This window comes from Xenopus laevis, chromosome 8S (assembly GCF_017654675.1).
Source record: "Xenopus laevis strain J_2021 chromosome 8S, Xenopus_laevis_v10.1, whole genome shotgun sequence".
Taxonomy (NCBI): domain Eukaryota; kingdom Metazoa; phylum Chordata; class Amphibia; order Anura; family Pipidae; genus Xenopus; species Xenopus laevis.
This window is the reverse complement of record NC_054386.1, coordinates 77,024,570-77,048,531: the sequence shown is the minus strand read 5'-3', so window position 1 is coordinate 77,048,531 and position 23,962 is coordinate 77,024,570. Positions and strand designations below refer to the sequence as shown.

The 23,962-nt window shown below is 36.9% G+C and overlaps 1 protein-coding gene across 1 annotated transcript in view; it reads left to right on the top strand.

Moving 5' to 3' along the window:
• The window catches only part of LOC108700176 (glypican-3), a 226,633-nt gene that overhangs the window by 85,091 nt on the left and 117,580 nt on the right, over positions 1-23,962 (top strand). Inside the window, exon 3 of the mRNA XM_018233119.2 lies at positions 3,643-4,334. Coding sequence (XP_018088608.1) covers positions 3,643-4,334 — 692 coding nt within the window. The remainder of the gene's footprint in view (positions 1-3,642; positions 4,335-23,962) is intronic.

The following is a 23,962-nucleotide window of genomic DNA, read 5'->3' as shown; positions in this document are numbered from 1 at the left end:
GTGTGCAATTAAACCAAGAATGTAGACTCCATGGAGTCAGGACGCACAGTAGAATCAGTAGAATCAAAATATAAAAGCGCGGTTCCCTCATCTTTGGTCCATTTGTGCATTTTATTCACAGTGCAAAATGAGAAGGTTAAATGATTAAAATAATCAATGAACTTTTATGATTGCTTTGATGTAATTTAAAGTGGCTTGGAACAATGCTCAGGAAGATATCTGCTAATTATTTGCTATACATGAACACTATTATTCTGAGTACCCCATTTGCTTTAACTGCTCAGTTTACATTAGAAAGTCTTTATGATTTTAAAATAAACATGACCTTTGCATTTTATATTTAGGGGCCGATTCACTAACTTAGAGTGAAGGATACGAAGGTAAAAAACGTTGAATTTCGAAGGTTTTTTTGGGCTACTTCGACCATCGAATGGGCTACTTCGACCTTCGACTACGACTTTGAATCGAACTATTCGAAGTAAAAATCGTTCGACTATTCGACCATTCGATAGTCGAAGTACTGTCTCTTTAAAAAAACTTCGACCCCCTAGTTCGCCATCTAAAAGCTACCGAAGTCAATGTTAGCCTATGGGGAAGGTCCCCATAGGCTTGGCTAACTTTTTTTGATCAAAGGATATTCCTTCGATCGTTGGATTAAAATCCTTCGAATCGTTCGAATGATTTTATCGTTCGATCGAAGGCATTATCCTTCGATCGTTCGATCGAACTATCTGCGCTAAATCCTTCGACTTTAATATTCGAATTCGAAGGATTTTAATTCCTAGTCGAATATCGAGGGTTAATTAACCCTCGATATTCGACCCATAGTGAATCGGCCCCTTAAAGTGTCATCTTAAAGCTTTGCTCTAAGTCCTTTACAGTCATTAGCAATACTCATGTAGCTATGGATACTTACTCTAATGTGCGTGGTGACAAACTCTAGGACCGGTGTTAATCAGAAAACTCAAAAATATCCATATATATACAGTATATACTGTATATACACACACACAGTTTGCCTTGGTGTTAGCGGAATAAAATATAACAAAAAAGACAAAAAGTGGGAATAATTGTGTCACTAGATATTCTAGATTGCTTAATTTAGTGTTAAGCAGTTAACTTTTGTCATTAATTTAGTTTTTCTCCCCCGATCGCCCCAATCATAGGGGTTTCCTGCAACATAATCTATCGCACAGATTTTTTCTTTTTTAATTTTTCTGGACTCCTGACTGCTGTACTGATTAGATATGTCTCACTTAGTGAGCCTATATTTCACACAAACGCAAAGTAAAACATAGACCCCTACAACAATCATAACCAAAAACAACATACATTTCTTATTCCCCCGATTTCAATATTCATAATGACACTGTCCATCCTTATACTATTTAGTAACTGCTATATATATGCAATAGACCAGCCAAAATACATTTTTAATTGCTCAGTCTACCAATGAGATATTTCATATTTATATTATTTTTGTACATAACAATTGTAATAAAAAAAACATCATTTTGTAAGAAATGCTGAATGAAGAGAAATACCTTTAGGAAAGGTAAACCCTCATTCACAGTCTGACATTCGCCTGAGCACTTCAGAGCAATAATATTTAAGTGAAATAGCAGAATTATTCTCAGAAGATACTGCAGAAATGCCTCTTTATTGGCAGGAAGGTACAACGGTTTAAAGGACAAGGAAAGGCAAAAAAATAAAATCCCATTTTTACTTTCTTAAATGAAAAAGAAACCTATGTCCAATATACTTTAATTAAAAAATGTGTACCGTTTTTATAAGAAACCTGACTGTATGCAGTGAAATTCTCTCTTCATTTACTGCTGTGGATAGGAATTGTCAGATGGTCCCTAGGTGCTTAGCAGGGAAACAATCATACTTATGAACAGCAGGGGGAGCCCCCACCTTACTTCCCAGCCATGCAGAACTCAAGCAGCTTTGTTTATGACGATCCCTAAGCAGCCCAAACCACACTGAGCATGTGCAGGGTCAGGGTCAGGCAAAGATGTTTAACAAAGTTACAAGATGGTGACCCCCTGTAGCCAACTTTGAAAGCATAAATTATTTGTTTGATTAGGCTTGTGGTGTAGTAAGTTCATGTTTATGTTTGTATACAAAATACAGCATTTCTAGCCTTATTCTATTTTAGACTTTCCTTGTCCTTTAAAGTGTCATCAGAAAACATGTTTTTTTTAAAACGCATAATAATAGTGTTACTCCAGCAGAATTCTGCACTGAAATCCATTTCTCAAAAGAGCAAACAGATTTTTTTTATATTCGATTTCGAAATCTGACATGGGGCTAGCCGTTTTGTCAATTTCCCAGCTGCCCCTGGAACAGTTGAGTGGAGGACATTCAACATGTATTTATGTCAGATACACCGGCAATACAGCATAGGATATTCATGTGAATTGTATTTACACCAGCTTCAATTTGTACAGCAAGTACAAGTTTGGTACAATGCTACAAAATTGCAGTCTCTTTTGCGACTACCTCTACGAGACTTCAAAGAGAGTTTGCAGCATGAAGGCTGTGGCACCTAATGTCAGTTATTTTCATGGCATCCGTCTACTTACACATCACTCATTTCTTTACATGTGCACTAGAATATTTACCTCCCTTACACTCGTTTCTGCACAGATCCTCCTTTTTAATGATGGACATCTGTCCACTCTCTTGTGCATTTTCTTCCCTAGCATGTTTCCAACTTGTTTCCCTTGCATATCATTCCACCCTGCCTGTGTCCTCCTTCCACTTGGGGACCACAGCCTTATTTTCCCTTGCCCATTCCTCCCCTTTGCTCTCCATTACATGCTTCTTTGATTTCCACATTTTCTTCCCCAGTACATGTCCTACTTCCCACTTCACATATTACTGCATTGTTTATATTTCTATTATATATAGCAGATATAGTCCAAACAAACTTTAAGCAAAAATGCAAAAATAAATATTCCTTTTTTTCTAGTCTAACCTTCTGGATGTCTAATTATCCTACAATAAAATTCCATTCATAATTTATGTAACTTATTTATGCATAATATTTCACACACAAACAGAAATGTCTTCCACAGTATAAAAGGGTGACCTGTGGCTGTTCAGCTGCTGTACAGATGGGGATTCATATGCTCCAGATTCCTAATATTCTTATTATACAGTAAACCGAGCATCTGTTGCTGTGCTATTGTCATTTATTTCTTCTCATAAATTGTATCTAAATCATGGGCACCATGGGTAGCTGGGAACTTCAAAGATATTGCCAAAGAAGTTGCAGAAAACTTCTGTTAGACAAAATGTAAGCGTATTTAAATATTATAAATTATAATTAGAACCAATAGCGCCCAGAAGCGAACGCTTGACATTTCTGGGGTATGAAATACATCTTGCACATTTGAAAGCATATTTATAAAGCATAAAAGGTGTTCATGTTTAGTGTGTAGGCTTAAAAAGCAGTATGTGGGACAGAAACAATAAGAAAGAGAATGTTAGTAGCTTTGTGGGATCACAGGGTTTAATGGAAAATTCTGCTTCCTATTGCATTACTCAAGAATGTTGTTATGGGTGCTAGGTTGATAAAGAAAGTAATAGACACTAAAATGTACATTCCTTTGTATTTTTTTCTTTATTTTGCAGAAGCTTTTGAAATGGTAATTCGGCATGCAAGAAATTACACAAACACAATGTTCAAGAATCATTATCAGAACATCTCCTCAAAGGCCATGAAATTTGTTGGTGAGCTTTTCACAGACATCTCATTGTACCTGCTGGGCTCTGATATTAATGTAAATGACATGGTAAATGAGTTTTTTGATAGCCTGTTCCCTGTATTGTACAGCCAATACCTAAACCCAGGAGTTCATGAAACAGTGGAAAATATTGAGTGTCTTCGTCTTGCAAGGAGTGACACCAACGCCTTTGGCCGGTACCCTAAAACTATTATGACACAAGTATCAAAATCTTTGCAGGCTTCCAAGGCCTTCCTGCAAGCATTGAACCTTGGAATTGAAGTAATAAACACTACCGATTACCTGAAAATTAGCAAAGACTGTGGAAGGACACTGCTGAAAATGTGGTATTGCTCCCATTGCCAAGGAGTCTTGGAGACCAAGCCATGTGCTGGATATTGTGGATCTACAATGCGAGCTTGCCTGGCTAGTGTGGTGGAAATAGATACACACTGGGAGGAGTATATTCTTTCAATAGAGAGACACACCAGAGAGATGTATGGAATCTATGACCTGGAGAATGTTCTGCTTAATCTTTTTTCATTAATTCAAGAGGCTGTGCTACATGTCGAGAAGAACTGGGGAAAACTAAACCCATCAGTAAGTTGTGTAATATGTAATTTTTTTAAACCCATTTTAGTACCTAGACCTCTGGAACACTACATTAAAGGACTCATCACCGTGGGGCAGAATTATGAAATTTAAATTTTAATTATTTCATATAGGAACCCTGGCAACTTAAAAGCTTGCAGGAAAAAAAACTTGGCATTGTATTAATGACAAGCTTTCGATTCAGTTAAAGGGCATTTTCACCTTGAGCAGCCCAAGCCATTAAAACATTTTTTTTTGTAAAAATGAAGCTCTTTCAGAATAGTTTTTTTTTAAATAAAACTTTTTCAGATGGACCTACCTACCCCTAACTTGCACAAGTTAGGGATTGTCAGCAATCACAGGGCTATGTAAGGACATAAATGCCTTGCACTCACCAACACTGTTCTCAGGTGCAAAGCAAAGGTGTGCCCCAGACTGGGTAAATGAGAATTGAGTTGCATACTTTGTGACCTTTAGTACTCTAGGACTTTCCTCTCAGGCATATGTAAATGATCCCTACATTATCTTAGTAGATCTGTTCTATTCTGGAAATTCTGTTCCTTGTCCACTTAATTACAGGCCACATATCAACAAGATACATTTTAGTTCTCCTTTGTTCACTTATTTATTGTTATTAATAATAGTGCAGAACAGAATCAATATGAAATTTAAAATTCTCACTACAGGAATGGAACCTGTTATCCAGAATGCTCGGGACCTGGGGATTTCCGTATAACGGATCTTTCCGTAATTTGGGTCTTCATGCCTTAAGTCTACTAGAAATTCATTTAAACATTAAACAAACCCAATAGGCTGGTTTTGCTTACAATAAGGATTAATTATATCTTAGTTGGGATCAAGAACAATATACTGTTTTATTATTACAGAGAAAAAGGAAATCATTTTAAGAAAATTTGGATTATTGGATAAAATGGAGCCTATGGGAGATATCAGGTTTCCGGATAAGGGATCCTATACCTGTACTAGAAATGTCCCGGGTTTGTCTACAGTAACATGTGTAAATAGATCCTGTAGCTTTATTATGCAGCCCTGAGCCTCTTATCTGTGATTGAGAAACTGCTGTGTATTGAATACCTTATTCTAATCATGGTTTTGATTCCACAACCCCCTATATGAACTATATTCCCTTGGTCAACATGAGTAAATATTTTAATCATTAAATGTTTTAGCTATGTTTTTTGTTATTTCTTCCAACATTTCAAACAGTGACTTGTCAGGAAATTGCCTGCTCAGCTTCAGCCTTTATTACTTAGAAATTGAAACATCACCTGTAACATGGTACATATACAAAGTAGGTAAGTCAGGTAGGACCTGGGGTGGGGTGCAGCCTCCTATAAACCACTGGCGCTCCTATTTGTTGACAGCTGGAAGAAAAACAAACACTGTTATTCTTCTATTAAAAATGCCTGGCAAGCCTATTAAAAAATTGATCCAATAAACAAGTAAATCTATTTTGCATATAACTGATATTTCAAAATTCATCTCACAAGCAAACAATAAATTCATATTTAACTTAGCACAGTAAAAACACTTTTAAGTTGCCTAATAAATGGCCAATACAGTTCATATGACCCATATATACCACTCTAAATTAAATATGCAAATAAAAGAGGGAGATGTAAAAATTGGCAAATGATGACAAGATATTGTGAAATATTGCAGTCAAAATGAAATAGTCATGAAGGCCATATACAAACAGAACTGAATAATTTAGGAGTGGATCCTGCAGAAACGTCCAGTACAACCAGAGCCTCAACAACCCAAACATGTAATGGCAACTGGAGTGAAGACCCTGAGCAAGATATTTGGGCATAAATACCCATAATGCTTACTTCTTACCATAGTTACCTCCTTTCAGGGGTCGGCTTCTCCCCTAACATTTCATATATTCTCTCTCTACATTCCCCTTCAGCCGAGCATGAGCTCCTTAATGAACTACAAACTAAAATATTTGAATCATCTTGGTGCTAGAGAGCCTTTTGGATGCCACTTTTTAATAGGAGAATAAAAGTGTTACAAATACATATTATTGTAATTGAGGCTGTGTATATTTGTTGAAATTCATATACTGTATGTATTTTCCTATTTATTGTGTTGGAGTCCCTGAACAATTGTCTCTGCTAAGGTTCTTTAAGTTTCCCTATTTATTATATGATAACCCCTGATTTGAAATCTCCAGTTTTTTTGGCAACAGGTACATTAGATCCTAAAATAACTAAAATTCACCATCTGTCCTCTTTGTAGCTTTAGCTGTATCAAGAAAACCTGGAATGAAAGCATAGTTAATCCATCAGTTATTCATGTTTTGTTCCATTCTATAATATTGGATTTCTTTTAATCAGTAGAAAGTTTTTCCTGGAATAAGTAAAGAACTTGGTGTGTTCAGAGTATTAGCAATAATGAGGCAATCTGTCTGTTTGCTCGACTATTATGCACCAAACACTTCCAATAATCATCCCTGAAGCGTGAGATATAGATCAGAAAATATTGTTGTTGTCCTTACAGCTAATCAATGATGTCTCAAAAACGGAATATTGTCTCAAAATAATTTCCAAAAACTCATTACTTACTGACATACAATTTTTTTTTTATTTGTAGGAGCTGGATATTTCCGCATTACCTTTCAGTTGCTCGTTTTTATTAAACATTGCGTTTCGGAAAAAGAACTAATAGGTCTTTATCAAAGTACTAAAATGCCTAAAAGTGTCTGTTTTTAATAAGGCAGAAAACATTTGACTTGTTGCAATTTACTGTTTAATTTTATATACTGTACCTTGTTAACCCTAATGTTTTTTTTAAAGGAAAATTGCATTTTTGCTTATCTTGCCTTGTGCAACAGAGCAGTCCAGTGACATAGGGGCAGATTTATCAAGGTTCGAAGTGAATTCGAGGGAATTTTCGAAGTAAAAAAATTCGAAATTCAAAGTAATTTTTTGCATACTTCGACCATCAAATAGGATACTATGACTTCGAATTAACTTCGAATTCAATTCGAAGTAAAATAGTTTGAATATTCGATAATCAAAGTACTTTCTCTTTAAAAAAACTTCGACTTCAATAGTTTGGACTCCAAGAATTGTTAGTGTATTACAGTCCCCAATAAGGTGAATGCTGCAGATGCTGTTTCCTGTGACCCAATATATGCCCCTTTCAAAACTCTTATCTCAAATGGTGTCCGCAAGCCAAAACGTAATTTTACTTTATGGGTTTATGGATTTATCAAGGGTCGGATTTCGAATTAAAAAATACTTCGAAATTCGACCATCTAATTTGAATACTTTGAATTCAATTATCGCAATCTAATTTTTTTGCCGAATTTTTGCCGAACCGGTTTGCGGTCGAAGTAAAATCGTTCGAACGATTTCAGTGATCAATCGAACAATTTTTCTTCGACTACAAAAAACTTAGAAAAATGCATTAGAAGCACTTCAGCAGGTTTAATTTGGCGAAGTATTGAAGTCGAAAACACAGTACTTCGATTTTTGAATGGTCGAATAGTCAAAGTATTTTTACTTCGAATCGAATTCGAAGTCAAAGTTGTAGTACCTATTCGATGGTCGAAGTATCCAAAAAATTACATAGAATTTCGAATTATATTTACTTAGAAAAATCCCTCGAATTGACTTCGACCCTTGATAAATCTGCCCCTTAAAGTTAATTTACATAAGAAATATCTTACGACTGCAACATTGGAGAACATACAAGGCTTGGTTTGGCTGGGTACCTAGACTTATGAATGAGATAAGAACTAGTGCATGTTTATTTGCAGAGTATATTCTCACTCTCCTTTGGCCCTATCTTTTCATTGTCCATATATTTAAACTGCCAAAACCATTTGCACTACAAAGTAATTATCACAGGGAGGCACATTTATCAAGGGTCAAATTTCAAAATCTTTTTTTTTTTTAACTTATATGAAATAGATTGTACTCGAATTCGAATATTCGACTATTTATTTAATAAAATCGAATACTTAAAACTTGGACGAATTTTACAGATTCAGAAACTCAAATCATATTCAGATTTGACCAAACTCGATTTGAGTTTTTTCTTTGAAAAAAAACTCAAATGTCAGGAAGGCTACAAACATCACCAAATTGATCCCTGGACCTCTCCCATTGACTTATACAGTTATTTGGCAGGTTTTAGGTGGGGAATAATCAAATTCAAATTCTTAAAGGGCCAGAGTATGATAAATCTCAAAAATCAAATAAATTTTTTTCTAAAAAATTAGAATCGAGTTTGGATAATTCCCTAGTCAAATTTGACAGTTTTTTCGAAAAAATTCAAATTTTCAATTTGACCCTTAATAAATCTGCCCCTAAGTGTGAAAATACCTGGTGGTCTAGTGGTGGTGCGGCGGCTAAACGTTAAATGATGCTTGTTCTCGCCACTTCCATGTTTGATGTGAGCACTGTGTTGGACTTTTAACATCAGGGTTTAATAAATCCCGAAAAATTTCAGGTTTTTTTCTACGAAAAACTTGTGTTTTTCCCTTTTAAAAGTCTGACCAGAAAAATTTGACTTTAATAAATAACCCCCTTACTTTACTAGGTACAGACATGTTAGTAGGTATTTCCTTGATCTTTAATGATGGCATTATAAAACAGGATTAAAAAATTTGACTGCACTGGAAAAAACACTGGAAAAAACACTGGAAAAAACACTGGAAAAAAAGGTTAGTGACAGAATAATCATCCTTTCCTTATTCTTTAATACATAAATATACATATATTAATCCTAACCCATTTTTGGTATCGAGTTACAGTCTAATGAAAAAAAATGAAAGTATGTATATATATATATATATATATATATATATATGTGTGTGTGTGTGTTTTTGCTTGCAAACATTAATAAATAGTGATGAGTGAATCTCTCCTGATTCGCTTCACTGAAAAATTTGCGAAATGCATTAAAGTCAATGGCCATAACATTTTTTTTACATGCAACAACATTTATACAAGAGCGACAATTTTTCTCACTCAAAATGCATTAAAGTCAAAGGGCGTTTTTTCTTATGGGGACTTTTTTGTCTCTGCAACAATTTTATCTTGGCGACTTTTTTGTCTTGGCTACTTTTTTGTCTCAGTGACAATTTTGTCTTGGCAAATTTTTCGTCCAAATGCATTAAAGTCAAGTTATTGTGACTTTTTAGTCTCAGCAACAATTTTGTCTTTGAAAAATTTTCTGTGACAAACCATGCCTGACAAATACAATTGCTTATCACTATTAATAAATAAAGGCTCCAGGTATGTTGTATTCTGCTCCAAAGACCCAGGACAGAGGCCCGCCATTTTTGCTATGTGTTAAAATAAAATGGGACCAATATGTGTAAGGTTAGGTATCTAGGAAGCATTCTACATACGTAAGAGTTTATAAAGAGAAATTAAATTTTCAAGTGGTTATTTTACTCTGGGCACTTTTCCATGTCCAAGACTAAAGCACAAAACCTATTAATATACCATCTAGATGTAAAAAAAAAAACCTTAAAGGAGAAGGAAAGCCAAAAAACTACTTAAGCTCTAAGTGTTGTCAAGGAATAGTATATATAATTACCCATTCGTTTTTCCATCAATCTTTTAGCTGCAATCGATTTTTTAAAAAGTGTAAGCATGATGATATAGCATACCTTTGCTGCTGTCCATAAATCCTTCTGAATAAGGCACACGCATGCGCAATCGTTTCAATCCGTGCCCTGTGCATGCGCACAAGAATAGTTTTTCCCTTGTGCAGCGATGACGAAGCGGTCACGTGACACCTCCGTTTGTCATCGCTGACCCCTCTGCCACTGCCTCATCTCTTCATTCACCAATCACGTGCTCCTGCTCTCCCACTGCTAAGAGATTAGGGTAAGCTTTGAAGCTCTTGCGCTCGCTCAGGATTTAATTTACAGTCTGTCAACAAGCCGAGCGCAGGAGCTGAGGAGGGGGGAGATTAAAAAAAGGCAGGCAGCGATCAGGTCTGTATTAGCTTAAAAGGAAAAAAGACACATTGCCTCTGAATGCTGGAAAGAATGCAAGTATGGTTATGTCACAGGGGGGGGTCACGAAGGAGGCGCATGCGCATTACAGAGAGAGCGCAGGGCGGAAGTGATGCGCCTATTTGAAAATGGCGGCGCCAAACCGTTGAAAGGGGCGAAACTTCCGAATCATGGTGCACAGAAGCAGGAATGATTTCCGATTTTTTGGTATGGCGTTTCAGGAGGGGGCCTGATGGAAAAAACCTTGAAGTTAGTGTCGTTTTTTTTGTTTCCTTCTCCTTTAAGCAATAAGCATAGCCTTAGGTTTGATCTAGCAGTACAAATTGAGGAATATTTTATGCCAAAAGCACCAATCTTGGGGGCAGATTTACTCGAGTACGAAAATTAACCAGCGACGGCTTCGCAGCCATCACTACACTTCACCAGGCGAAAATTCACTCAGACAACGCTAATTCACTGTAATGCAGAGTTTTGTCGTGGACGCTGAATGCTGGAGACATTTCGCTAGCATTACTTCAGCAATGCGAGCAATTGAAAGTGAAGATGCTCTAGTGTTCATTTCTGCCTAGCGAAATTGGCTAGAGGTCTTGCGCTCATGTTAATTGTCATATAGCGGGAAATTTAAAGTTGAGTGGACGAATATGTTGCATCAAATACATTACATTACACAAGTCCAGGGAACCTTAATAAATAAGAATATTTTGTTATAGTTGTTATATTGCCCTTCACATGAGCCCACTGTATAGTTTATGTTCCATATGTTAGAAAATGTATGGGAGAACCCGGTTACCCAAAAATAGTTTTAAGGATTTTTGCAGGCTATCAGGACTTAGTAGCTTTTTCTACCAAAAAATCTGATGTAAGTAACAGAAGAATGAGGAAGATCTATGCACCCCAATGCACTTCGTCTGGTCTGAGCTGTCGAAGGCAAATCTGGCGAAAGAGGTAACGTTCAGTAAAATTCACATTTTAGTGAATTTTCTCAGTTACGTCCATTGGCCAGAGCGAAAATTAATCTGGTGATAGAGTGTGAATGACTGCTAGCGTCTGTCTCTTTCTCTAGCGAAGTGATGCCTGCGCCCTTTAGTAAAATGGCGATGTCCCTGCGGGCAGTAATGCTAGCAAATCTGCCCCATAGACTGACACTAATTCATGCTTTGAGCAAGTCACAAAATATGGGTGGGAAAGAAGAACATTTTTAAAACCAAAGTATAAAATCACAAAACAAGTACATTATTCATAGTAGCAGGACACATGAAACTTCAAGTGGAGTCCTTCAGGTTGTCTAGTATTAAGGGAAGAAATCCATTTTAACTTTTTTTTTATTAAGATTGCTAGTTAATTTACCACCCCTAAATCCTAGAGAAAACCTTTCAATTGCTGAAATTCCTTAAACACTGAAAAAAAAAAAAAAAAAGTTAACCATCAGTACATGAAATGAAATTTTTAGACAAAGTTTAAGTCTGGGCATCCATGTTAAGTGACACACATGTGCATAATGGAAGTCACCTGGCTAGCACATGTGTGTGACATCACACTCATATAAGTGAGCTTGGACTTTAATGCTAAGGGGGAGATTTATCAAAGGTCGAAGTGAATTTTCAAATGAAAAAAACTCAAATTTCGTGCTATTTTTTGTGTACTTCGACTAGGAAATAGTCCAAATTCTACTGTACTGTCGAAAAAAAATTTGACTTCGAACCATTCTCCATCTCAAACCTGGCGAATTGCTGTTTTAGCCTATGGGTGGACTTCCTACAACCTATTTGGAGTCAAAAACTTTTTTTTTTTTGGGAAAAACTGGAAAAACTTCGAATTGAATTCGATCGAATTCGCTATTCCTTCGATTCATACGATTCGAATTCAGCCGAATACTGACCTATTCGATCGTTATCGGACCTATTCGACCAAAAAAACCTTCAACTTAATTTCGGTTGGTCTTTTTGAATTCGAATATCGAAATTTTTTTCAATTCGAAATTCAACCCTTAAGTTGCCCCAGTGTCAAAACATGGCCACCTGCACTGAGAGATGCTTCTAGGTGGGGGTGGCATGGCACTCACTATGAGCATTTTTTGGAGGGCAAGCAATTTTCCTATGACATGTCACTAAGTCCTATGTCACTGTCAGAGCCTCAAGGCTGAATGGCGGAGAAGTCCGGACCCAGGAAGAAGCACACGGTGCAACAGTCTAGTTTGTGGTAACCAAAGGAGTTAAGAATAAGTGTAATTGAATATCAGGCAAAAGGTTCAAGGTGGGCGGCAACAAACGTAGTCAGGATCAAAGTGAAGGGTCAGAAGTCCAGGAATCAATCAAATAACAACTTAGCAGTAATTATAATAGGAACACGAGTAATAATGAACTATAATCGGGCATTGAACTTGTGACCTCTGTGGCGCAATGACACAGTACGGTGTGATGACAGTGTGCGGCTCTGGGCACCTCCATCTTGGAAACACACTTACACACATGAGACATGTAGTTTAAACCATTATTTTGTACCATTTCAGATCTGGTGCAAAGGTAATGAAACAGGTTCAGCAACAGGAGAGATAACAAAAAACAAAAGAAATCTGCTTTTAAAGCAGTGCAAATTTATTGTTTTTTTTTTATCCAGCTTGGATATCCAGTTAACACCTCTTTTACACCAGAATGTAACACTTGGCTTCACATTAATTAGACATCTTATTAAATACAGCTGATATTACAAAGTGCAGCATTTTATATGTTTAGAAATGTTTCCCGTGCTATTGCACATGCCTGGCAAGAATGAGGGTACATGGTTGGGACAGTTGCAGGTGATATCTTCAACAATATAGGCTTTTAAGCAATAAAATAGCCTTGTGTCAACATATTAGCAAAACATCTCCTAGTCATTTAGGGGCAGATTTATCAAGGGTTGAATTTCGAAAAAAACTTGGAAAATACTTCGAAATTCGACCATAGAATAGAATCCTCCGACATTTGAATTCGAAGTCGGAGGATTTTATTCATCGTACAATTGTATTCCGATCGTAGTACGATCGTACTTCGAATCGTACGATTCAAACGATTTTAACGTACGATTTTCCTTCGAATATAAAAAACTTAGGAAATTGCTCTGGGCTAACCCATGGGCTAACATAGCACTTAACCCATGGGCTAACATAGCACTTCGGCATGTTTAAGTTGGCGAAGTATTGAAGTCGAAGTTCTTTTAAAGAGGCAGTACTTCGATTATCGAATAGTCGAACGATTTTTACTTCGTGTCAAAGTCAAAGTAAATTCAAAGTCGTAGTATCCTATTCGATGGTCGAATTATTCAAAAAATTACTTCAAATTTCGAATTTTTTAACTTTGAAAATTCCCTCTAATTCACTTCGACCCTTGATAAAACTGCCCCTAAATATTTGTCTATGATGCTTTTTTTGGTTTGATTTAAAAATAGAACATTATAAAAACGTGTATTCAAATCGTTCTGATTTTATGCAATTATGAAATAGAACTATAGATATTTTAATGTTTTTTCAGAACAACTTATTTCCTTCCAATGAAATCCCAAAAATAATACAAAAAAATATAGTTCCAAAAATGTAGACTATTTGTTTTTGATGGACTGAAACTTAAATGAAATTGATCTCCATAGGACTTTTACGGATAATTGAGTAGGGTTCTCTGTTAGTCATATGGGAAAATAAAATCTAATGTTTTAACAAGATGCTGTAATTCTTTTAACACTTTAGGCAGGAAATGAGTAGAACTACTTAGCCCTGATTAATTAACCCTCGATATTTGACTGGGAATTAAAATCCTTCGACTTTGAATATCGAAGTCGAAGGATTTTAGCGCAAATATTTCGATCGAACGATTGAAGGAATAATCCTTCGAATCAAACGATTCGAAGGATTTTAATCCAACCATCGAAGGATTATCCTTCGACCAAAAAAACTTTTTTTCCCCATAGGCTAACATTGGGTTCGGTAGCTTTTAGATGGCGAACTAGGGGGTCGAAGTTTTTTCTTAAAGAGACAGTACTTCGACTATCGAATGGTCGAATAGTCAAACGATTTTTAGTTCGAATCATTCGATTCGAAGTCGTAGTCGAAGGTCGAAGTAGCCCATTCGATGGTCGAAGTAGCCCAAAAAACACTTCGAAATTCAAAGTTTTTTTACTTCGAATCCTTCACTCGAGCTTGGTGAATTGGCCCCTTAATGTCTCATGTATATATTATACTATAAATTATAGTTCTTTTCCTGTTATGGAATGTCAGATATGGCTTAATCATTAAGACGAATGCATCATGTCTCCATTTATTGCAGCATTGTTTGTTAAAGTCATAGTACATTTGTTGCTCTGCTGCTTTACTCTGATAATTTAATAACTGACTCATTTACTTTTAAAAGACTTTACCTCTGTTTATGTTTAAGAGGCTGACTGCTGCTACTGATACAACAGTCATGTTTTGTACATCTGTCACTAAAATACATTTTTATGGGGACATATGAACTGGTTGCCCTCTTGATTTCTACAGAGGTTAGCTTGTCCATTTGATAGTGGTTACGTCTAATCTGAGTGGCTGCTCTATCAGAATTATGTAATTATCTGAAATTCTCACTTTGTACCTTCAATACAATATATGGTAGAATGCTTGCAGACTATATGTACATGGCCCTAGTTGTGTACATAGTGTTGAATCTCTGACTTTGTGAATATTTTGGTCAAGTACAGCCCCATATTAAACCAATAACATTTGGGAAAATAAATATATTGCATGTATCCGGCTTATCATGGGCAGATGCTAAAAGGAATTCTGTCATTGGAAAATATGTTATTTACAAAATGCATCAGAATCCTGCATTGAAATCCATTTTTCAAAAGAGAATACAATTTTTCATATATTTAATTTTGAAATCTGACATAGGGGTAGACATGTCATTTTTCCAGGTGCCCCCAGTCATGTGACTTTGACTGTGCTGCAAGTTGGAGTGATATCATTCCCCTCCCTGCAGAACAATGGGAAGGTAACCAGATAATCTGACACTTGCATAGCTAAAAATGCTCCCATGCCCCACCTAGGGGTAAATTTGAGGACAACAACATCAATAGAAAGAAAGTCAGGTTAACATAATTTGTGATTCCTTCAATTACATTGAAAAGGAGAAACAGCAGCCTGTCTGAAAGCAGTTCCATTGTGAAGTGCTGGCTCTTTCTGAAAGCATATGACCAGGCAAAATCACTTGACATGGCTGCCGTAACATAATAATATTACAACTAAAAACTTACTTTAAGAAAACAATTTTAAATGTGAAAAATGAATTACTTGTAATCAATACAGTATAATTTATTGATACAAACTATCCCAAAAATCATGGCAGAATCCCTTAAATAATGAAGGAACATGACTATGAAGATTTTCATTCATCCAGGTTGTGGTATATCTAGTGAAATTAATTCTAGAGCAACTGGACTTGCTGAGTAATTATTGAAGATGTTTCACTACTCATCCGAGCAGCTTCTTCAGTTCAACTGACTGGTACGGGATATCCTCAGCATTTAAACTCTTCCACTAATCCAATCACAATTGTAACTCTTCACAAAGGCGTAATTCTGTGGGGTACTGTGATATGTTACCAAGGATTCACCTCTCTGAAGAGTTACAATGTGCCACTGTGATTGGATTAGTATCAGGATTTATATGCCGAGAACTTTCCATACCAGTCAGTTGATTTAAGTAATATTTTTGGAATACCATTAGCAGAAATGCACAACAACCTTAGCACACAGCAGTTGTTTAGATGGCAGAAAAGAAGGCTCAGGTGCAGGGTCAGAACTTACTCTAGTTATGGGGTTAAATGTGGCCATTGGCCCATGGGTCTAAGACGTTCTTAAAACCACAAGATTCCCATCAGTTGCTACATGCAGGAACCAGAAGTCACAGAAAGCAACTCATTGGGGGTCATTTATCAACGCTGGGAAAATTTGCCCATGGGTAGTAATCCATGACAACCAATCAGATTGCTGCATTCATTGTTCTACTTGCAGCTGGTTTCAAAAAGCTAATCACTGATTGGCTGCTATAGGTTATTGCCCAAGGGCAAATTTGCCCAGTGTTGATAAATGAGCCCCATTGTTTCTAAAAGTACAGCACATCCATGAGAGCCCCTTTACCATTATTGAAATCTGAGATCATGTGTGGACTTCTGCCATTTGGTCCCTTTGGGACTCTTTCTTGGGTATTCTATCAAATGCTACCAAAAACCTTTATCAAATGTCACCTATATAATGTGTTGTTATAAAACACCACAGGATCACTGAATGATTACACTTATACAAACTTGTCCTTGAAAGTAGGTAGTCCTAATACCAGGGCTGGAATTCAAATTTATGCACCCCTAGGCCAGTCCGTGTGACCTGCCCCCCACCCCGTCTGTATGCGTGCATGTACTGTATGCAAGAACTGCTATTGAGCCATGTCCACTCCCTTCTCCCCTCAACTCAGGCATTACCGCACTCGGGACAGATGGTTTTAAAGGAGATGAAGTCAGGGTCAGCCAGGGCTGGTAGGAAAAAATCTGATGGGCCCCGCCGTCCCAGACCTACTCCCCAGTGCCTCTGCAATGGGGTCAGGGCCCATCCCAGTCCAACACTGGGTGCAGCTGCTAGTAAAGCTTTGTATCATTGTGGCAAGTGGGTGGCATGCCATCCCTAAAACATAGCCTCCTTAGGGCGGCCATTGTGACCTTCCCACAAATCTGGACCTGACTGCTAAACAGAAAAAACTATTTTACTCATTTACAGGCTGAAATAAACGTATAAATCTGATTTAAGTTGCTGCATGTATGAAAACCCAAACTGATGTAGACACTTAAGGGCAGATTTATCAATGGTCGAAGTGAATTAGAGGGAATTTTCTAAGTAAAAAAATTAAAAATTCTAAGTAATTTTTTGGATACTTCGAACATCGAATAGGATACTACGACTTCGAATTTGATTCAAAGTAAAATAGTTTGAATATTCGACCATTCGATAATCAAAGTACTGTCTCTTTAAAAAAACTTCTAATTCAATACTTTGCCAAATTAAACCTGCCAAAGTGCTATGTTAGCCTACGGGGACCTTCTAAACCAGTTTTCTACGTTTTTTGAAGTTGAAGAAAAATCGTTCGCTGAAATCCTTCGACCGCAAATGGCCAAATTCGATGAAAAGAACCTTTGACTTCGAAGGTCGAATTTCGAAGTATTTTCAACTTCGAAATTCGAAGTGATAAGTCTGCCCCTTAGATCCAAATACTGCATAAAAACGAAAGCAATTTAGAAAACTGAATACTGAACTAAGGAGTATTTTTAGGCACATGGATGACCTGTTATTGCTTGAAGATAAACATACAAACTATATACCTTTGAGATTGATCATCTCTTTCATGTTTGTAAAGACAACTGTTAATTTCATACTTCAAGCTAGGCTTTAATCTATTTTATGCCTTGTAAGGCATCTGAGGTCAAGTGCAGAGCAAGCCTCTTGTCAGGGGACCAGTGTTTACTAGCAATGATACAGCACCCCAGGAGTCTCAAAGTACTTTCCCATTAACAAAACACTAAATTGCTTTCTGAACCACATCCAAGGGAAATGGGACCTGGAAAAATCTCCTTGCGAGATGTTTCAACTCAACAGCTTTCTAGTTCATTACAAGCTGAGGGCTCCAAGTTAATAAAATGTTGATATTTGCATAAAGAAGCACAGGGCAAGAAGTGCACGGTTGACTGTAAAAGTAAAACATTTATAATACCCTTTGAATGTCAGACCCTTTTTTAATTTTCTTTTGGAAGGATGTATCATAAGGGTGAGCCCCTGCCATATCCCCCTGAACACAAGTGCCAGAATACAAGTGTGAGAATACACCTGGGAATACCATAACTGTCAAAGTGTGTGGTGAGGAGAATACATAGTAATAATTGTGCTCAATCACTGATGGCTGGTAATACAATTTTTTCTTGAGTTCATTGCAGGTGTGTTGTGTGAACCTGCAGTTTATTTGGTGCTACAGTTTGAAGTTCTGATTCTGAAAGAAAGCTTGCGTGTTCCAGTTAGTCAGGTTCTGCTGTCGATATGTGTCTAAAGTACTGTAACTAATTTGTTGGGGGTGGGCTGCTGGCTACTGTGATCCGCTCTCTCCTTGCCCTGACTCTTTAAATCCACCTCTCACTGTTGTTTACCTGATATTACCCTTTTTGCTCAATTCATTAGCACCTTACTCTCACTGCTCCTGGCCCCATCAGCATAACACATCAATCTACTACTTCACAGCTTCTCACTCCTTTCCATGTGCATCCATAGACAGGGAAAAGCCCTTCTGGATCTGTTAAAGGAAAATGTCATATTATTTATGATTGCAATGTGAAACATTTTACAGAATCAGCAACAAATATTATTGCAGACTGCCCCTCACAAAGGTAACGCATTTTCCTAATTAATTCATAAGTGGCACCGAAGCCTTAAGGGTGTTATGAATGTAAATGAAGGTATATAAGTTTGAAATGATTTAATATGTGCCACTCTTTAAAAAAAACTTCGACCCCCTAGTTCACCATCTAAAAGCTACCGAACGCAATGTTAGCCTATGGGGAAGGTCCCCATAGGCTTTCCTAAGTTTTTTTGATCGAAGGATATTCCTTCGATCATTGTATTAAAATCCTTCGAATCGAACGTTCGATCCTTCGATCGTTCGATCTTACTATCTGCGCTAAATCCTTCAACTTCGATATTCGAAGGATTTTAATTCCCAGTTGAATATCGAGGGTTAATTAACCCTCGATATTCGACCCTTAGTGAATCGGCCCCTAGATGTCACCAAGTTATGCCAAAACCACATTAAGGCATAAGGCTGCAGGGCGTATTTTACCAGTTATTTGTGACTCTGCTGTATTATATTGAAATAACGCTTTGCCAAATGCACATCCACTATGATGGTACCACCATGACTTAAATAAGACTGTTTTTTTGCTTCATATTAATTGCTCTTTTAATTAAAATTCTGCAGATGTTAAAACACAACAACATAATATTCAATGATGTGAAAAAAAAATGAAAACACATTTAGGATGCACTACTGCTTTTAATTGCTTTTGTAGCCATGACAAAGTTATAGCAAACGAGTTTTCCTGCTGCAGCGAGGAGCTAATGGGATATGAGTAGAAGCCACTTACATAAACATTGCTTTAGAAGGTTGTATTTAGAAGTGCTGTTCTGCTCATTTCTTTATATATGCATATGTAAGGCTTTATAACATGATGAAATTCTCACTTTCTCCCAGGAAAAAGAATCACAAAATTCCTACACTTTAACACATATATTAGATATAAACAGATTATTCACCAGGCCTAGTTGTTTAGACCCTTCTATTCTTCTTCCACCAGTGCTTCTCTGTCTGCCAGTTCATGGGACATAAGAGATGTAGGCACCTTAGGTGTTGCACCTTCAATCCAAGGTAACTGCTGGCTGGAGGAGGGTGCAAAGGGAGCCAAGGAAATTAGAGAGATCCCCATCAAAGCCCTGCCAATGTGGTGACATGGTTAAAGTGGGAGTCCAAGATATGCTTTTCAAGCAGTCACTCTGCACCGCAATCATGCTCCCTCGTCTTTTACAGTATTTCTCAATCTCAGTTTAAGTAAAACCCGAATCTCATATGAGGGCAATGTGACATGGGCAGATATTGAAGTCAAGACTTGTCTTGCTTGTGCAATCACTTCTTTAGAATGTGGGGTAGACAGTACAAAGTTGACAGTAGCAGTTTGCAACTTGCAGCCCACCAGATGTTGGTAAAGTAGGTAAAGTTCAGTTTACCTGAAATCATTGAACAACATGAGTTATGAAAACACAAATCCTGACTATCTTTACTTACTGTGCTCTTTTATGCCCCATACCCACATATTGAATAAACTGTATTTGAAATGATTATTGGGATAATACTACCTGATTTATTAAATAAACTAGAAATATTGGCAATTAGGTACATTTTAAGTGATTTACAGGGGAGTGAATGCTTTTTTTTTTTTGTGACCAACGTTGATGTAAGCAGTGCCACAAAAATCTGGGGTATTCAAATATAATTGTGAACAGATCCAAGACCATTAGGAATAACATGTTTAAAAGTGTCTTAATATGAAACAAAGTATATGCCCCAACTTGATGCCTCTTCTAATCAGCTTAGAAAGATGTAGGTTCCCTAGTTTCTAGAACTAATTGGGCTTCGCTCCCCTGTCTTAAGGAAACTGCAGTAGATATTTGTGTGCATTCCCTTAGGCCGGTAGGAAATGTGACATCAGAAGGTCATTTAAACAGGCTAAGAAGGCAATTCTTGAAATAAGCAATTTTTCTTTCTTATCTGTGCTAACTTTAGATATGCAGCCATTTTCAAACAAACTCTCTAGGTAATAGCTATACGATTGTACAGTAATCGAAAAATACAATTAAATATCACTTTAAGTTATTGTCCGCAGTAAGTTGTTGCTATTTCTGCCATAATAATTCACCAATTAATTGTCCTCCCTTATGATTTCCCTCACATATTTTTCTTGGTGACACCCTCACCTTGTCTTCACGTGATGAATGGTGGGATGCTGCCAGATGACAAGATATTACATCTACTTGTCCTTGTGTGAGATTTATAAAAAAGAAGGCTTTTCTTATAGAAACCTTTCACCAGTCAATAATATTTTGATTCCTGAATCTCATGTTCGCAAAGAGATTTGAAGATAAAGTAAAAAGTCTAATGGCCAGTAAACTTGCATAACACAATTTTAAAGCACTTTTTAATATTTGTCTGCTGTAATAATAACCACCTTTCCTTTATAGCATTACTAGGAAAAGGCCATTTATTGCCCCTTTTTTTATTATAACATTTTTATTTCTCAGATTAATTTTATCTTTGACCTCTCCTGAGGTTCTTAATATCGTTTTTATGAACAGATTTTTACTGAAGTGTACTGAACCTTATTAAGGACTCTGGATACTGAATTATACATTTCTTTCTATAGGGGAACCGGTTGTTTTATCCTCACGTGGACAAGCTCTTCAACTAAATTGGTTAGAGGGACGGAAGACTTAAATTATGAGGGTAGACTGTCAAGGTTGGGGTTGTTTTCTCTGGAAAAAAGGCGCTTGCGAGGGGACATGATTACACTTTACAAGTACATTAGAGGACATTATAGACAAATGGCAGGGGACCTTTTTACCCATAAAGTGGATCACCGTACCAGAGGCCACCCCTTTAGACTAGAAGAAAAGAACTTTCATTTGAAGCAACGTAGAGGGTTCTTCACAGTCAGGACAGTGAGGTTGTGGAATGCACTGCCGGGTGATGTTGTGATGGCTGATTCAGTTAATGCCTTTAAGAATGGCTTGGATGATTTTTTGGACAGACATAATATTAAAGGCTATTGTGATACTAAACTCTATAGTTAATATAGGTATGGGTATATAGAATTTTAATTAAAAGTAGGGAGGGGTGTGTGTATGGATGCTGGGTTTTCATTTGGAGGGGTTGAACTTGATGGACTTTGTCTTTTTTCAACCCAATTTAACTATGTAACTATGTAACTATGAACTGTGCATCAGTGACAACATGTTGCCATGGTTTTATGGGAAATTATTTTTAATTATGAAACTTATCATAGGTAAATGCAAGGCGACTTGGTAATTACATTCAGTGAAGATGAAGAACGAAAACAAAATCTAAATTGCAAATACATGAATTATAATATTAGGGTAATTACTGTAGAAGTGAAATATCACTATACATTCCATGTGAGAGCTAGATGCGCAATACGTTTTATACTATACATAGTGCTGTTTGCTAGCCTACTTACATCAATGAGCAGACCACACCAGTTAACTGAAGAATTCATTAAACCCTGCATTAAATATGAGACTGCTCATATAATCCTGCCAATAAAAATTGGTAATTAAAAGACCAGTAAACAAAATATGTACATAATTATTTCTAATTAGCACATATCTTGTTTTCTTTGAGGCAGAAATCCTTCTGTTGCTTTAGCTTTGAGCTAAGGTGTCTGCAGACTGTCATAACAATTATAATTTGCTTTAAACTGTAGTTAAAGGAGGCTGAAAGCTTACCTCACTATTTTTGCAGGAATAATAGTAAATCATTATCTTAGTTTTGCTTTGTTTAGGTATTCAAATAGAATAGTTGAAGGGCATTCTCCTAATTCATTTAGTTCCATTTATCATGAGGCCACCATCTTGGTAACCTTTTGTCCATGAGCAAAAATGTCTCCCCTTGACCTCGTAGGCATAACATTGATAAAGGAAGTAAAACAGCTGTCAGAGGGGCAAATGGCTGCCCTGGGCCGATGGGAGGGTTGAACATCTGTTTGACTTCACTTTCTTGCTACTGCCTCTTTTGATATCTACTTTGTACTTTGACTATTATATACTGTCCAACAGTACTGCACCCTTAATGCAGTTTATGTAATCATCTACAATTATTATTAGGCCACTAATTGAGGGGAGATAATGTAATTTAGAAAATACATTATAAGTGCTTCACGGTGTAGTTTAATGAGCAGAAAAATTAATATAACCTATATATAACCAGTTGGTAGAAACGTTCTCTCATGATTGCTTAACTGCTTCATTAAGGAAGCTTTTTATTTCACTTGCAATTTGTCTTAATAAATGTATTAGCATTTGTTCCCATATGTTTGACAATGCTTTAAAGTGGAAGCACACGTTAGAAACAATACAGTTGTCAGTATTAAGACAGGAGTATTTCATGTAGATTGAAATTGACTTTAAAACATTTAAGAAAAAAAGAAAGGGGGCTCATTTAATAAGCAACAGGAAATGTGCAAAACAAAATAATAAAGAATAAAATGTGGGCAAAGCACACTGTTTTCTTTTACTGTGCACATAGCCTCAATAGTTGAACTCTTAGATTGATCTCTTTATGTTGGAATGAGTTGCAAAGAGTTTCCAAGAATCTCAGTAGCCCTGGCACCCATGTTTGTTTTTAAACTTATAAGGGGGCCATGACCATCAATAGCTTTTTATAACTTGTGTGTGTGGGGGGGGTTACTTTTTTAGCGCTGATGTCTGTGTGGTCTTTTAACTGTGATGTGGAGAGGGTGGGATCTGGGGTGGTGCTTGGTCACCAGGGTGGCCGGGAAAATAATGGCGGCCTGGGTGTGGGTGGGTAGGTATGTCACAGTAGATTCCCCTAGAAGGCCCTCTGGCTTGTGCATCACTCAGAACTGCAGGCTAGGGAGCACTAGGGCCTTCAGTACAGGACTCCCTTACAAGCCATTTTATGAGCCACAGGTTTGTGTCTTGTACTTAAGCCTGGGGCAGTCATACATGATATAATTCTTGAAAATAATAGGCTGGCACAAGCTGTGCTGTCACTACCAACTGGTGCAGTTTAAAAAAGAGCCCACATGAGATTTTTATTACCGAATTGAATCTGGCCCAGAAAAGTCGAAGGAGTCCTTTGCTCATGGGTTTACCTTCAGCATTCAGTGTATTTCAAAAAGAGAAAAAAAGACTTTCCAACACCAGCAATTTTTATCTTGTCGGAAGAAGACACAGCATGAGACATTCCCATCCAACAGGTGTTGTGTCAGATGGCAAATGTTTCATG